This window comes from Musa acuminata, chromosome BXJ3-8 (genome assembly GCF_036884655.1).
Source record: "Musa acuminata AAA Group cultivar baxijiao chromosome BXJ3-8, Cavendish_Baxijiao_AAA, whole genome shotgun sequence".
Lineage (NCBI taxonomy): Eukaryota > Viridiplantae > Streptophyta > Magnoliopsida > Zingiberales > Musaceae > Musa > Musa acuminata.
Window position 1 is genome coordinate 52,104,028 of NC_088356.1, and position 14,888 is coordinate 52,118,915.

General features: G+C 41.4%; 3 protein-coding genes across 4 annotated transcripts; 1 reads left to right on the forward strand and 2 right to left on the reverse strand.

Moving 5' to 3' along the window:
* Positions 1 to 157: 157 nt before the first annotated feature.
* On the reverse strand, positions 158 to 4,734 carry LOC103995552 (uncharacterized). 2 transcript variants are annotated; one of them, XM_009416157.3, is made up of 9 exons: positions 4,601 to 4,734; positions 4,068 to 4,190; positions 3,147 to 3,227; positions 2,887 to 2,975; positions 2,662 to 2,736; positions 1,380 to 1,441; positions 1,248 to 1,301; positions 964 to 1,152; positions 158 to 489 (listed from the first exon to the last, which is right to left on the reverse strand). In XM_009416157.3, exons 2-9 carry the CDS (start codon positions 4,188 to 4,190, stop codon positions 413 to 415), a joined length of 750 nt encoding a protein of 249 aa, XP_009414432.2. In that variant the 5' UTR covers positions 4,601 to 4,734; the 3' UTR covers positions 158 to 412. The 2 variants fall into 2 exon arrangements, with proteins under 2 accessions (XP_009414432.2, XP_009414431.2); XM_009416156.3 differs by having other exon boundaries at positions 1,248 to 1,304.
* A 1,453-nt stretch (positions 4,735 to 6,187) lies between these two features.
* LOC103995551 (protein ALTERED PHOSPHATE STARVATION RESPONSE 1) lies at positions 6,188 to 10,402 on the forward strand. Its single transcript, XM_009416154.3, has 4 exons — positions 6,188 to 7,220; positions 7,996 to 8,204; positions 8,967 to 9,190; positions 9,298 to 10,402. The coding sequence occupies exons 1-4, from the start codon at positions 6,254 to 6,256 to the stop codon at positions 10,124 to 10,126; spliced, it is 2,229 nt and encodes a 742-aa protein (XP_009414429.2). The 5' UTR covers positions 6,188 to 6,253; the 3' UTR covers positions 10,127 to 10,402.
* Positions 10,403 to 10,814: 412 nt separating this feature from the next.
* On the reverse strand, positions 10,815 to 14,643 carry LOC135646231 (adenylate kinase isoenzyme 6 homolog). The gene is made up of 3 exons (XM_065165564.1): positions 14,383 to 14,643; positions 11,365 to 11,510; positions 10,815 to 11,241 (listed from the first exon to the last, which is right to left on the reverse strand). The coding sequence occupies exons 1-3, from the start codon at positions 14,575 to 14,577 to the stop codon at positions 11,049 to 11,051; spliced, it is 534 nt and encodes a 177-aa protein (XP_065021636.1). The 5' UTR covers positions 14,578 to 14,643; the 3' UTR covers positions 10,815 to 11,048.
* Positions 14,644 to 14,888: the final 245 nt, after the last annotated feature.

Below are 14,888 nucleotides of genomic sequence, written 5' to 3' on the forward strand. Positions count from 1 at the left end.
TTAAAGACCAAATAATCACATATGAAGACTTTCCCAACACAAAAAGATTACAGCAGTTCTTACAAAGACCAATAATATCCTCATTAAATGCTACCCACATACCGGAAAATACATTAGTTAGAAACAACAATAGAGTTAAGCATTGAACAAACCACCATTTAAAAAAATAAAATCAAAAATCAAAAGAATGCACTGCTCTTTTAGTTGAATCCTACAATTAGTCATTTAAGGAAAAAAAGAACAAATGGATCAGCTACCTAAACCTTCAGAACCACAACAGGAACATGCTATGGTGTCAAGCCTTACAACTATTCAGATGCTGCAGCTAATCTACATCCGAAAAAAAGAAAGAAGAAAATAGAGCAGGCATCCGACAACTGGGAGCAGAAACTTGCAAATCAGATCCATCAAGTCATGTGCCACCATTAACTGCTTGGACGGGTCCATTTGATCTGAAACCTCGGCCCCTTCCACGACCACGACCACGACCTGGAGTGAAAAGATTGTAGCACAAAGGTCAGGTCAGATGAAGAGCCATTTCATCATAATAGCTGGCTTGCCTAACCTCAACTTCAACACACAAGCACATTTTTATTTACTAGTCAGATTCGAACTTATCACCTCTCATTAATTCCAATCTAGTTTCAATGGTGAAACAATGAAACATATGGTGCCACAACGAAGTATCTAAAACCTGAAATTACAGGAAGGCGTCATGTGATTTCGCCAATTCACAGACCGAATCAAGCTATGTATGTAGGATTCATGATCCAACAATGGGAAGTTTTTCTTTTTTCTTTTCTTGTTGGTAGGGTTGCTTTTTGATAGCAGGCATGCCCCAGTTTCTTTATGGTTTTTCTTTTCCCTTTGTTTACAGCTTTAATTTTTGGAAAGATTGCAAGTCAGAAGAGCGGACTTAAAACATAGAGGACAAGGGAACGGGAGGATGGAGGATCAACTAACCTCTGCCTCTGGCTGGCATAGGAGCCTGATCATTGTAGCCTGTCTCGTGCAGATAATCAGGTCGACCACCAAAGCCTCCTCTGCCACGACCACGGAAACCCCAGCCTCTACCTCGGGCATAGCTGCCTCGACCAAAACCGCGACCCCTGTTGTCCCATCCTCCATCACCATAGTCCACCACACCATTTCCTAAACATAGAGCATATGCATATCAGTCAGCATTACTTCTCAAGAAGTCTAGCTATTCAAAACCGAACTTCCGTAAAGAATCGAAGCATACTTACCGCGAGCTCTTCCCCTGCCACGACCATTGCCTCTACCACGGCCAGCAGGTGAACCTTCTACATTGTAAATAAGACATTGTGAACACGAGGGCATCCCCAACGGTGATAAATGATATTTAATTTTTAAATTACCTCCTTCGTACTCAAACTCTACTGATGGTTTCACCTGATCTGCAGGCAAAGGAGATTGATATCTGCAAAAAGCAATCGAGTCTAATTCAATTCTTTCTTTATATCTAAAGGAAAAGCTACTCATAATATGGCATTCCTAGTAGTAGAATTAGATTGTTAATGCAAGTTAACTTTCCGACCCACCAGACTCTGAAATGGGTCCAAACACCAATATTCTATTTTCAGATTTGGCCATAACAAAAATAAATATTATTTACAAGATTACACAAAGGCACAAAGGACTGTCATATGGCTCAAATGCATATTATCTCCAGATTCTCCATAATGCTTGCATAATCATTGAATGTAAGAGGCAAGTCCATAGTTCAACATGAGTCATGAATAACAAGATTTGCCAGAGAATAGCAGAATCACACCAATTAATCACCTAATGTTCCACAGGAGGACTATAATTATAAATTGTTAGTTATCAATCCAAAATATTCAAAATCTACCAAACTAAACCTAAAATACCAGTTTTCACAATTTTTCACAAAGGAACTCGCATATATCTAAATAAGAAAACCAGTTTTGCAAATACGACACATTTAAGGACATCTATTGGAGTGACTGGCTTTAGCAAGAAATGTAGTGCCAACTCATTAAATACATAAAAATAAGCATATAGCATAAACTTAGTTACTGTTGTTTGCACCAAGTTTAAAACTTTTATAATTTATAATATTCCAGTTGACATAACCAAGAACTAGCTATGATGGTAAATAACAACCCAGAACACCTAGTTACCTAAGGGCGACATGTCTAATGTTCCAGATATTGCGTTCTCATAGTGTGGACAAAAGATTGGGTCAAAGCTAGAACAAAAAACATAGCCACAAACTTGATTATATATAAACATATACAAGATGGATTTTTGATTAAACATAGATTCTGCAAGTCTAAATACGAGATGGATAAAAGACATGACATATAGCTATCATTGGTACCTTAGTGAATTATATGGCACATGATGTTGTACGTGGCATGCAAATACAAAAAATTATATATAACATGGTTCGCTTAGCGTACCTAGTCAACCAAACTTTTTAGAGCAATTGTTTAGTCCTAATTGTAAGAAGCAAAACTCTGAATATACAGGAGAATGCAAACACCAATAAGGACTAATATAGACATTCATGCAATTTTAGTATGAAAGAAGCTGACAGATTGTAGTCCAATTTCAACCATCAATTGTATGCATATATAGTCTCAAAAATACAAACAGATGGTTTTTTGTTCACACCCAACTGCAGATGTATCCAGCTCCTTCTTTGATAATGTTATAGTGATCATAGACACATGCCTAGTAGTTTCAAGCCTGAAAAAGGAGGAGATAATACTCATAAAAAATAAACTCAATAGATACAAATATTTATAATACGACTATGTATTAATCTCCACTCTCCAATAATGTCCACAATACAGTTTAAACTTTTTGTATCAAAAACAAAACAAATTGTTGTCTTACGGAAGTAGTCCTTCCTCGAGTGGTTCCCATGTATCAGTTATATCAATAGATCCAATAGCAGCAATCTGATGAAGACCAACAATCCTTCTCTGCTTCACCAGTATATATGTAAGGAAATTTGTAAGAGAGAAATATCACCTCCATTTACTTTTGGTTTTCGTTAGAAAAGAATTATATATCAAATCGGCATGCACATCCCAAAAACTTTTACGATCAACAGTGACAAGACATAACATCCCAAATAACAATAAATTGAGTACCTTGATCAATTCCACAATCATAACCGTCTTGTTGATAGCTCTACCCATTGCCTTGAAAACAATGTCACCGGAACTTTTCTCCTTCAAAAAAATTACAAATAGTTCACAATAATTAAACAAGCAGCAAGAAGGTCAAGCGCTGAAGGCGTGCACATATATATCCAAGATATCTGTAAGAATACTTGTGAATGCCGATATCTGGTGACCACAAAGAATTGAAAAAGCAGCTTATAGTCATGCATTTCGTACTGATGCACGAGGTCTGTTTAAAAGAATGCTGGTAGAGACACAATTTTCCATAACAAAACTCATCGATCAACCTTTCGACTTTATTTTACTCATAAGACCTTTGTGTACGACTGGATGTTACTAAATATTAAAACCAATCCGACAGAGCTGCCTGAAACCATTATGGCAAATCATGAAGACTCATTTTTCCCTCTCAAATCATGCCAAACAAATTTGCAACCTTATACACTAATATTTTCTCTGAGTACTGCTTGCCTGCTTAAAAGTTCTAACTTGAACAAATTAAATTACAAATATAACCATTTTAAGTTTCATAATGAGATCCAAAACCCCAGAGGAAAAAAAAGACTAGCCCAGTGTCCAAAGAAATGCATTAATTATCTTCCTTATGTTTGCACGAGCCCTAGCAGGTGCCAATTATCACCTCTAAAGGGTGAACAATGACTGAATGTAGAAATAGTGACAGATAATACGCGTTATGAACTCACTAGATTTCAAGTATCCTACTTCTCCTGCCATTAAAGCTTTTACTAGAGATATCACTGTGGGCTTCACCTTCGATATGATCTGCGAAACTCTTAAATCTTCCAAAGACTACCTCTAAATGCATAGCATGGTAAAGAAAAAGGGCGTGAACTAAGGGTCATATGAGGCTTTTTTATTGGTGAATACCTGAAGCAGACTGGTGGCGTAGGTAATGTAATTGCGCATCCTCCCCTGAGCCGTAATACGGATCTCATTGTCGTTGATTGGGATCTCCTCTCTTGGTTTCTCCACCTTCTGGTACCGATCCATCTTCCCATCAAACAAATACACGAACGAGAATGCAACAAAAAAAATCACATTTTGAACAACAGAACTAGTTCAGAATACCCCAAAAAGAACTCTAGACAACCAAACCAATCCTTGAATTTAGAAGAAAAAGAAAGAATTACGAGCACAAAAGATCAAACATAAAAAAGGGCCGGCCAAATCGGATCTCAAACGAACCAAATCAAACCAGAGAAACACGAAAAGAACGACGTTGAGACGAATGAACCAAGAAACGCAGGTTCGAGAGCGAAAAAACTAGGAAAAATGAAGTTCTTCTCGCCCTGAAGAGTAGACACAGATGATTCATTCACGCGGCGACACCAACAGGGAGAGAAGAAACGAGAAGAACGGCACAACTACCAAGGCTCTCGTTGAGTTCTCCCTAAATATACCTTGATTTCGCCGCCCGTCGCCCTCTTCTGCCGCTCGTTTACTTCTTTTCCGCTCTGAGGAAAGAGAGTGTGACAGAGAGCTCTGGCGACGCAACCGCTTCTCCATTTTAATACGACAAGCCCGGGAGCGAACTGGCCTTCCTCCCCGGCTTAGGGTTCGCCTTCGGTTCCCTCCGCCCCCCTCCCATTCCAACCGAACCGAGCAACCGTGGCCGCACGATCGGGATTCCAGGAGCCACAGACGGTCGTTGATTGAGCCGTTTCGACCCACGCTGTGATCCGGTCCGGCTAACCAGAATTGTCCATTTCAGAAGTTTGGGCCCGAACCCAATGTCACACGATTAACCCATCTGACCCGGTACATGGGCCGAACCGAACACCAGCCCAAGCCCATGTGTAGCCCATGTCGGGTGCTCCCCGGATGTGACGAAGCAAGCAGGACACCGTCCCGTGTCTCCAGCATTTGCTCCTCGTCCTCCTCCTCGGGAAGCCGCATTGCTGTCCCCACCCGTCTGCTCCCGGCTTTTATTAGCCACAGCACGACTCTCCATGGAAACAGTGGCAGATGGGATAAGTGTGTCATGGAGAGACGCGGTGCTGTGGTGCGGCGAGACGCCCGAGACGACAGAAAAGCCAGCGTCGCTACCGGTCAAATGACGGAACCCATCCATGGCTGCAGCCTCTCGCTCCTCCGTGGCGTCGTGAGGAAGAGAGTCATCGCAAGGTGACGGTGGCATGGCTGCGTGTATGATGATGTATGGTGCGGAACGACAGGGTCATCGGACACGAATATGCCAACGTGGGGAAGGTCGAACACAAAGGGAGGATGGAGGTCTCGCTGCCAAAAGCATTCGGTAGCATCGGGTGCTCCAGTGGGAGTGGATGTGCTCTGAGCATTTCCTCCGACGTCGGCACTGAACACAGTGTTAACCTTCAGAGAGCTCTCATGGAGCTAAAAGGTTATGCAGCAGGCTGCAAATAATTGACGTTCATTAGTGGAGGAACCGAGAGGACTCGAGGAGCATCGGAGAGTTGCCTCTGTCTCATTTGATGAGCTGCAGACTTGTACATGGAGTGCTTGTGGAAGCAAATCTGTGTTTTTACTGAGGTAAGTAAGAAAGAATCAAACATGTCCCTCCTGATGCCAGAAAGCTGCAGGCGACTGTGGAAAATATTCTTTGTGAAGGGAGTAGCCATGGACAGACTTCGAGTGTTGTCGCCCTCATCCTCACTGGTGTAATAAGGATGATGATATCATAGAATGAATAATCATTAACAAGAGACTGTGATCAGGTAATCCTCCCATCACGGGGTTTAATCAACGTATTAAGTCTGAAGCTTGTATGCCATGGCCTCATCGTCTTCACCATTTGGACTCACTTTACCTCTATTTTGAGGGTTTATCCCAGCCTTCGTGCAAACTGGACACGAGGAACGCCTCCCCACTCCCTTCTGTAGCTTTGACTTTGACCATCCATCCTCTCTCTCTCTCTCTCTCTCTCTCTCTCTCTCTCTCTCTCTCTCTCTCTTTCTCTTTGTATATAAATGCTGTCCTAAACCTCTGATCTCTGCACCCGCCATCCCACCCATATTCCGCCCGCTTCTCTCTCTCTCTCTCTCTCGCTCTCAGAGGCGCACACAGAGGGGCGCCACATGGGGGGTTGCGCGGCGTCAAGGCTAGGGGGAAGCGGCGAGGACGACGACCCGGTGGCGCTGTGTCGCGAGAGGAAGCGACTGATCAGGGCGGCGGTGGAGCGCCGGTACGACCTCGCCGCCGCTCACGCTGCATACATTCATTCACTGAACGCGGTCGCCGCCGCCATCGACATTTTCGTTGCCCGCCTCTCTGCGCCCGCGCCCCTCCTTATAACACTCCCCGCTGCGTCTGGCGACGGTGACCCCGCTCCGGCGTCCTCCTCTTGCGCCTACCTCCGCCAGATGCCGTCGGAACCAAAGACCGAATCTGTAGCCTACCACCCCTCCCCTCCTCCCTCCTCGCCGTCGAACTCAAGCTCGGCAGGATATGCAGATGCAGCGGATGCTGTGGAAGCGGAGGAGGAGGACCATGAGGAGGAGGAGGAAGAGGAGGATATGAGGGCAGGGGAGACGAGTTGCGGGTACTTCTTCTCTGCGGCGAGACCGAGGCCGCCGTCTCCGCCGCCGGAGGTGTTTGGTTGGGACTTCTTCAGCCCGTTCGATGAGGTCCGGCCGGCAGAGGAGCCGGTGGTCATGATAAGGGGACTAGACCCGAACTCAGATGAAGATTTGAGGGCGGTGAGGGAGCAAGAGGGCATCCCGGAACTCGAGGAAGCGGAGGAGGAGGAGGAGGAGGACGAGGCGAAAGACGGGACAGTGGTGGACGATAAAGAAAAGATGGTAGCTTTGGGTGTGGGAGAGACGCCTGAGAGCGGTGGTGGCAGAATGGTGGTGCAAGGAAGCGACGCCGGGCAAGAACAGGAGCTGGCTGTCTTGGAAACGCCAGAAAAGGGACGAGAGCTTTTACAAGCACTGAGAGATGTTGAAGACCATTTCATCAGGGCATATAATGCTGGGAAGGAGGTCTCGAGGATGCTGGAGGCCAACATGGTTCAGCCCTCGTCGGGGCCGGAGGAGATAAAAGGTCGATTTTTTCCCTGCCTTTTCTGCTATTCTTTTCATTGTGGGTTCTCCCTGGTTTTATTGCACTAAAGCTGGATAGAGGTTAGGGAAGGAGAGCAGAAGCAAGTAAAAGGTTTCGATGTGGTTAAAGAACAAAGTTTACTCTTTGGCTTCATTATTCCCTTGTTCTTCATCTCTTGTTATGACTGGATTACTCTTGTTCTTGTACTACTGTTCTTTTTCACCCTATCTTCATTGATCTCTGCGTTAGCTGTTGTCTTCTCACTTCCATTTCTTGAACTGGTATGAAGATTCTAATTGATTAGTCTTGCTAATGTCCTGATGGGATACAAGGCTTATTAGTATTCACTTGTTTTACAGCACTCATTGAGAAGGGGAAACTATATTACCTCTTTCTTCCCGAGTATAGGAACCTTTTCAACCATGGATGAGTTTTGAGTTCTCTACTTATATGCAATCTGTTCAAAGACTGCCCCTTTTTTCTTAACAATTAGAGTAACAACTTAAATGTAAAAGAAAGTTGAACAATTGCTTGCATGAACACTAGATTGCCACTACTATTTCTCTAAACCAAGTAAACTTAACTCTGGATCATGCATTGTCCTTCTCTGTTATTTTTGCCCAACATTATACATGAAGAGTATCAGTTATGGGGGCATGCATCATGTTTACATATTTTCATGTTTTGGATAAACTCTTCCTATTGGTAAACATCAAGTCCAGGGAATGGCACTTTAGTTTTACTGATATTGGGTGCGCATCCATTGTTCATACAGGAGTCGTTCAGGCAATTACATGGCATCAGTCTCCATCTCTCTCCTCATCTTATAGGAGTCAACTTGCATCAAGCTCAAATAGTACAGCATCATGGACAGAAAGCAAGAGTGAGTTTTCCGATGTCTATGTCGGGATGGAATCAGGAAGCCACTCACAAACTCTAGGAAGGTTGTATGCTTGGGAGAAAAAGCTATATGAAGAAGTGAAGGTACACTTGTCTTCAACATTCACTTGATTTTTCACCAACAAAAGCCTTCTTATGAGACTGATACCACGACAGGCAACTTTTGTTGCTTAGGTGCAAAAAAGAGTAATCATACTGACCATGACACATTCAGGGAAGAAGTGAAAGATTAATTTCATAATGGACATAGAAAATTATAGTCTATGCCATAAAATTACTATTCCTCTCTATTTTTCAATGTCTCAAACAACGATAAGGCTTATTTGCTCTCTGGATTTATTCTTGGTATATTCTTGGAACTTTGAGCTCCACAAAATAAGGTGCTCTTTTTTGTGTATAAATCGATGCCCAGGCAAATTCATATTTCCACCTCAACCCCTGTAAAGTCTGTTGGTGCACATATATTCCTCAAAATTTGGATCATCGCATATCTCTGCTCCCAAAGGGTAGCTATTCAAGGATTAAACTAACAATAAAGCAAGACTCAGTTAAGCCTGATCTATTTTCCCTCCAGCAAGTATATAAATTGGCTATAAATTGTTGGGGTGAAGGCTTCCTCTCCATTTTCACTACGTATATCTTCTCCGTTTATGACTTCCTGTCATTATTTCTTCGAATGGGTTTATTAGTGACAATGAAGCACTAGGAAATGCGAGAAAGTTGACTGTGTATCTTGATGTTGCATATGTTATGGTACGAGGAAGCCAAAGATTTGCCAAATGAATATTCTATTCTAAGCATATTCTCAACTAGAAATCTTTTTCACGGCTTGTCATTCTTTTTTAGGCTGGAGATCACACCTGGCAAGATTACCAGAAGAAATGCTTGCAGCTAAGAACCAAAGAAGCTAAGGGAGCCAAATCACGCTCAGTTGACAAAACCAGGGCTATTGCAAGAGACCTGTATGCAAGAATCTGGGTGGCATTACGAGCAGCTGAATCAATATCAGAAAGAATACAGAAATTGAGAGATGAAGAACTGCAGCCGCAAATCATAGAACTGCTACAAGGGTAAGAAAAATAGTGGATCACCAGATGCATGGTTGGCAAATATCACATGTTCTTTCTTCTTCTGTTAGTAACTATGCATTCTCCGTCATTCTTTTTCACTTTTGCAGCCTAACACGGACCTGGAAGATAATGGTAGAGTCACACGAAACCCAAAAACAGATAATGTTCGAAGTGAACTCATTCACATGCCCTGCTTATGGAAAATTCTGCAATGAATCACATCGTCTTGCGACTATCATGCTGGAGACTGAGCTTCGTAATTGGAGGTCATGCTTTACAGGCTATATCGCAGCACAGAAAGCATATGTTGAAGCTCTTGATGGATGGCTATCGAAGTTTCTTTTATCTGACATGGAATACTATTCTCGAGCTAGATCCCTATTTCCTTCACACAAAGCTGGAACACCTGCTATGGTTGTTATCTGTCATGAGTGGTTAACCTCACTAAGAAAACTGCATGATCAATCTGTATCCTGCAGCATGAGAAATTTCATCAGAACCGTGAGAGGTTTATGGATCACGCAAGGGGAGGAACAGCAGCAGAAACGAAAGGTCGATAGGCTTGCAAAGGAGCTTGACCATAAGGTTCTGGCATTGCAGAAAGCAGAGAACAAGGTTTTGGAGTCCAAGCTTTCTGAAGATAAGCCTGAGCCAGATATGCGTCAGCGGATCGAGTATTTATCAGGGAGGAAAGAGCTGTTAGACATGTGCAGGAGAAAGTTGGAAGCGGAGAAAGCGAAGCATCGTGATCGCATGCGGAGTACCCACGAGATCACCATCAACGGATTCAAAATAGGCTTGGCCAGCATCTTCGAATCACTGACACAGTTCTCCAAGGATTCTGTGAATTTGTATGATGATCTTCTGATGCGCGACGAGAAAACAAAGGTGGTGAATGAGATGACTCCTTGCATCGAGGCTTTTGAACAGGGGTGAAGGTCGATAACAGATGATGGCATGGCTGCAAATACTTTTGGGATTGTATATTAGGATGAATGTGGATGTTGCATGGTGAATTTGTGCAGGCCATAGGGGCATCCAAATGTCTCATTGTTAATTTCTCATAGGTACTTCTCATTTGGACCTGCTTAAACCCTGCTGTTCAATGGTTGGTTCAAGGCTTGACTGTTGCTCATGAAGCAATAAATGCTGTGTATACCATCAGATTTTGCTGCTCACATTATACAATCAAGCCATATGGCTATATCACCATATCACCATTTTGCGATAGCAGAAGAAAATTTTATACGTATGATAATAATTAGGAACAAAGGGATATAAAAAGCCCTGCTAAGTGATATTAGTTCTAAAATAATGATCGAGTACTGAGGAAAGTTAAAGCAAAATATATGTTGAAAACCATCTTAGGGATTGTACAGAGATAAGCTGAGCTTAGCAAAAGATGCAGTTGGTAGGCCTAATGAAAACTTGAATCAAAATCAATATCTTAGTTTCATTAATTGCAAACAGAGTGAATGAAGAATCAACAAACCGATTTCCTGTTGTTTTTTCACTCCAATTGAAACCTTGGTTGGACTCCTGTAAACAAGCATATTTGTCAAATCCTCATTTTCAACCTGAAGAAATCCATAAGATTTATAATCATAAATTTCAAACAAAAATCTAGTTTTCAATAGTGAGGTAAGCAAATATTACTAATGCAAACACATACAACCAAACTTTTTATTTGGTTCACTGTCCCTCCATGAAAGTAATCCCTCTTCAGCTTTTTATGTCTCACACTAACAAAAAAAAGACACATTCATAAATGACCATATTCTAATTGAGAGTAATCTCTCTCTAGCTTTTATGTCAACAGATAAACAAGATAGATGCATTCCTAATGGCTATATTATACTTAAGAGGATCTACGTGGCCTCCAGTTATTGAACCATTCTGTCAATTTGGTCACATTCCTACTAATGTCTTCCACGGTGTCACTCTGCAAAGCTATCACGATGTCTTCTGGGTAGCTTGCCTTTGCCTCCTCCAGTAGAACTTGAAAGATCTCACACTCAATATTGTTGATAAGCTTTGGGCCCATGTAACCTCTGCAAGTAAGCAATAGAGAAATTGATAGCCACAAGTCACGAAAATAAAAAAAGGACACTAGCAAAATCAATAAGCAAACAAAAAAAGAAATCACAAACTGTTTCGTAGATTAGTGTACATACCTGCTAGATAAGCGATCATGCAAAATAGAATTATCAGTCTGAAGAACAACCACACAATCAAACCAACGTTCAGGGAAGAAATCACAACCATGATAGTCCACAATATTTCCACCATCTTCCATCTTGTCCTCGAGTTCGTCGCACACCTATACACCAAATTAAGGGCAAAAAGTTAATGTGGGTGTATCACGAGTGAACAATGAACCTTAAGCAGCTCATTAGGAATGTACTACAAGTAGCTTCATTAATTTTAGTTTGAAAGATGAGAGAAAATCAACCTACACAGGTAAATGAAAGTTATTGTGATAACAATCATAATTATTCTGCAAAGATCACCTTTTTCCACCCTTGTGATCATTCATTGCTTTGAGGATCTATCTCATTGTTGTCACTAACCCATTTTTGTGATTATGTAATTATTGTTACATGATCACAATTTTCTCATTTCTCGTGGAAAATAACAGATCATATCATTTTTAAGCACATTTATATTCCTATAAACCTCCGCCCATAATACTATTTTGTGCATCTAGCAAAAGAACTAATTGACTACAAACCATCTAATCAAAAGTAACAGAGCTGATAAACTCAATGAGAAAGCTTAAATATAACATACCAGAATAAAAAAGAGGGCACAAAAAACATTTGTGAAACTGGTTCAGATACTGAAGTTTTTTCCTTCAAAGAACAAGTTGACAAATATCTTGTAAAAACTTACTCTTTCGAACATAACAGAATAGCATGGAACCTGCTAAAGCTTCTAGCTGTTTAACATATGAAGAGCACTCGATTGTTGAAGGTTGCAAGAAAGAACTATGAGGTTCAGCATGTGAAAGAAATCTGTTGAGAGAATATAAACCTTCTTCTCAGCATGGCAATACATTCTTAGAACAACAATTCTATTTCCTGCATCTCAAGACAAGGAGGCAGACTGTGGTTACCTTACAAGTTAATTTACTCACAGAAGTGTCCCCTGCTAAGGGTGGAGATGAGTCGATGTATCATATTGATCTTTATCAGCTGTGAAACACAGCTTCAACCATGTTTTCATAGGTGGAACATCTACATTGGCCTTCAAGCAGATCTTTGGAGAAGTTATTTGAATAAATTAATCTACCAGATCCTTGCATCCTCATAGTCAGTCAGAGTAATATAATGCCAATGTAGTTTTAAGGAGACAGAAAGAAAGGAAATCGAAATGATCCAAACTAATTTAAACAGAAGGAAAAAGGTGGAACGACCAACATGAGCATCTTGTCTTAAACTTTTTAAAGGCCGTGAACTAATCATGTCGCTTTGATGATTTATTGTCAGTGCTGCCATTTCTTTCCGCTTCTCTTTTCAAGGTCTCCTTTCTTTTAAGACTGTGTTTGTTAGTCAATACAGCTCCAGGGAAGAAGTCGACCACTGATCCACCAACCCACAATTGTGTCAAAAGGATCAAAACCAGTTTAATGTCTCCATGTTGTTGTTTTTGCGTAATCAAACTCATTCAACTCCAAAACCTTATGCCCCTAGATTTATGTGCATGAATAGAGTGAAATTCATGATCTTGTGTGCTGCATCAAAAAACTAATGAATAACAATTCTTCCAAATTTTCCTGTACATACCATCACCAAGAAACAATTTGATGGGTTTGCCACAAAAATATATCTCCATAAACCTTCAAAAATGGATTTTGTCTGCATGAAACAAATACATCACTTGACCTCGAGCACTAATGTGTTCACGTCCACTTTATAAAATCTCCAATACATAGGTTAGTTGTCCATTCTTTTCCATTTCTCCTGTACTCAAATTTCTCCCTCATCATCATAAGCCATAAAAATTCCACTTGATGTACTGAGTTAGTGGTCCATAGTGTAGTTCAACCTAATATACAACTAGGCAGGTTTTCACATAAAAAATGTGCAAAAAGACTGACATAAGGAGCCAGTCAGAAGCATATAGAGATTGGAAACTCTCAGGCATTGCAGCTACTACTGCTAAGTAATATGAACATTGGCAATTAAGTTATTCAGTTCTGATATGTAATAAGAAGTAATATGAGAAAGCAAGAAATTAGGGCACCAAAATAATTTCCTGGAAAAATTGATGGGATCTGGCAAAACAGAGCAAACAAATGTCTGATACAAACTGCTTATTCATGGATTTAATGGTTTGTTATGCTGATTCTGTGTATCTAAATACTCCTGGTTATACAATTGTAAAAAAGGCAAACAAGAATATAGAAAGAAAGTGAAATGGATAATCAAAAAATAAAATTAAAAGAATAAATTAGAAGAAAGGAGAGTAAATAAACATTAAGATCAAATTTCCAATAGGTCTAAATATCTAAAAGCAGTGAAGTCAACCGTACTCTATGACCGACTGATTCTATATCTAAAAGATTTAAAACTTCAACATCATGTGTTTGTCAAATGAATGGTATAGCACAATAACAAAGGAGAAGAAAACTCCTAAGAGAACCTCAAACTCCAAGCATTACTTAGCGACCAAGTTTGCAGGGTTCCTTGTTCGAGCAAACAAGCAAAAAACAGATCAATTTTGTAGGTAATGGTGGAGCTGTTGGAGGTCAGCGAAGACCCAAAGTTCTATATACCCATGGCTTTTGCAAACATAACTTGGAGCCTCAAGTTCTTCACCACGGTACTCGTGGTAAAGATATTAGATCAACACTGTTTTCCATACAGATTTCAGGAAAACAAATAAACTCTATATTTTTCTCATTGTCTTGCGTTTCCCAGAAAAACGACAGAATTCAACCATTTCCTCTGAGAAAAATAAAAATAACAACCTACCTTCGAAGCCATCAAACCTTCCTCGATCACTATAAAATGTAAATTTCAAGCCTCTTATACGACAACCTAAAAATCCGAAAATTTTCGGTTTTTATTCTTTGGCCTTTTGGCCACTGAATAATCAATCAGACATTAAACAAGACGTAAAATAATTCCATATGTAAAAGTAGGGTTACGAGAACAAACAACTCAAGGTTTAGGGTCACGGATCCGAACCAGGTCCTCGTTGATGATGTGACACTCGAACTCCTCGTCCCAGCCGTCGTGGAGGCCCTTCTCCCGAACGAGGTCGCCGACGTTGATGTGGCAGACACCAGTGGCGTCGGCAAGGAGCGAGCATGTTGTCGTCTTCCCTGTTCCCGGCGTCCCTGTCACCAGTATGTTCGGTCTCGCCCTTCCGCCGCCGGCCATCGGAAGAAGCCAAAGAAGGATTGGTCACACGATACGGTGGAAAAGAGGGAAAGAAGCAGGAGACCCCGAGCGGCGTCAGCTAGGGGTTAATATAGCCAATGCGGATAAATCGGGCTTTGAACCGGCCGGTTCAGCTCACTCGAACCGGCCTAATAAGCGGGTAACAATTATAGATCGATCTTGAACCAGTTAATTAGAACCTCGCACAGACCGGTGGTTCGAACCAAGTGGTCCAGCACCGCCTACGCCTTTCGGGATGAGCTCGTCTTGAAGGCCTTTAGCATAACTTGCACGTGACTCAACTCACTGGG

Bases quoted from the DNA above. Each gene is read 5' to 3' on its own strand.
- LOC103995552 (XM_009416156.3), bottom strand. From the start codon at position 4,190: ATGGATCGGTACCAGAAGGTGGAGAAACCAAGAGAGGAGATCCCAATC. The intron at 1,305-1,379 runs GTAATTTAAAAA...TTTACAATGTAG, and splicing joins AGAGTTTGAGTACGAAGGAG to AAGGTTCACCTGCTGGCCGT. The intron at 1,153-1,247 runs GTAAGTATGCTT...CTCTATGTTTAG, and splicing joins TGGCAGGGGAAGAGCTCGCG to GAAATGGTGTGGTGGACTAT.
- LOC135646231 (XM_065165564.1), bottom strand. From the start codon at position 14,577: ATGGCCGGCGGCGGAAGGGCGAGACCGAACATACTGGTGACAGGGACG. The intron at 11,511-14,382 runs GTTCGGATCCGT...TTTGGTGTATAG, and splicing joins ACATCATCAACGAGGACCTG to GTGTGCGACGAACTCGAGGA. The intron at 11,242-11,364 runs GTATGTACACTA...GCTTACTTGCAG, and splicing joins CATGATCGCTTATCTAGCAG to AGGTTACATGGGCCCAAAGC.
- LOC103995551 (XM_009416154.3), top strand. From the start codon at position 6,254: ATGGGGGGTTGCGCGGCGTCAAGGCTAGGGGGAAGCGGCGAGGACGAC. The intron at 7,221-7,995 runs GTCGATTTTTTC...TTGTTCATACAG, and splicing joins GGGGCCGGAGGAGATAAAAG to GAGTCGTTCAGGCAATTACA. The intron at 8,205-8,966 runs GTACACTTGTCT...ATTCTTTTTTAG, and splicing joins AGCTATATGAAGAAGTGAAG to GCTGGAGATCACACCTGGCA.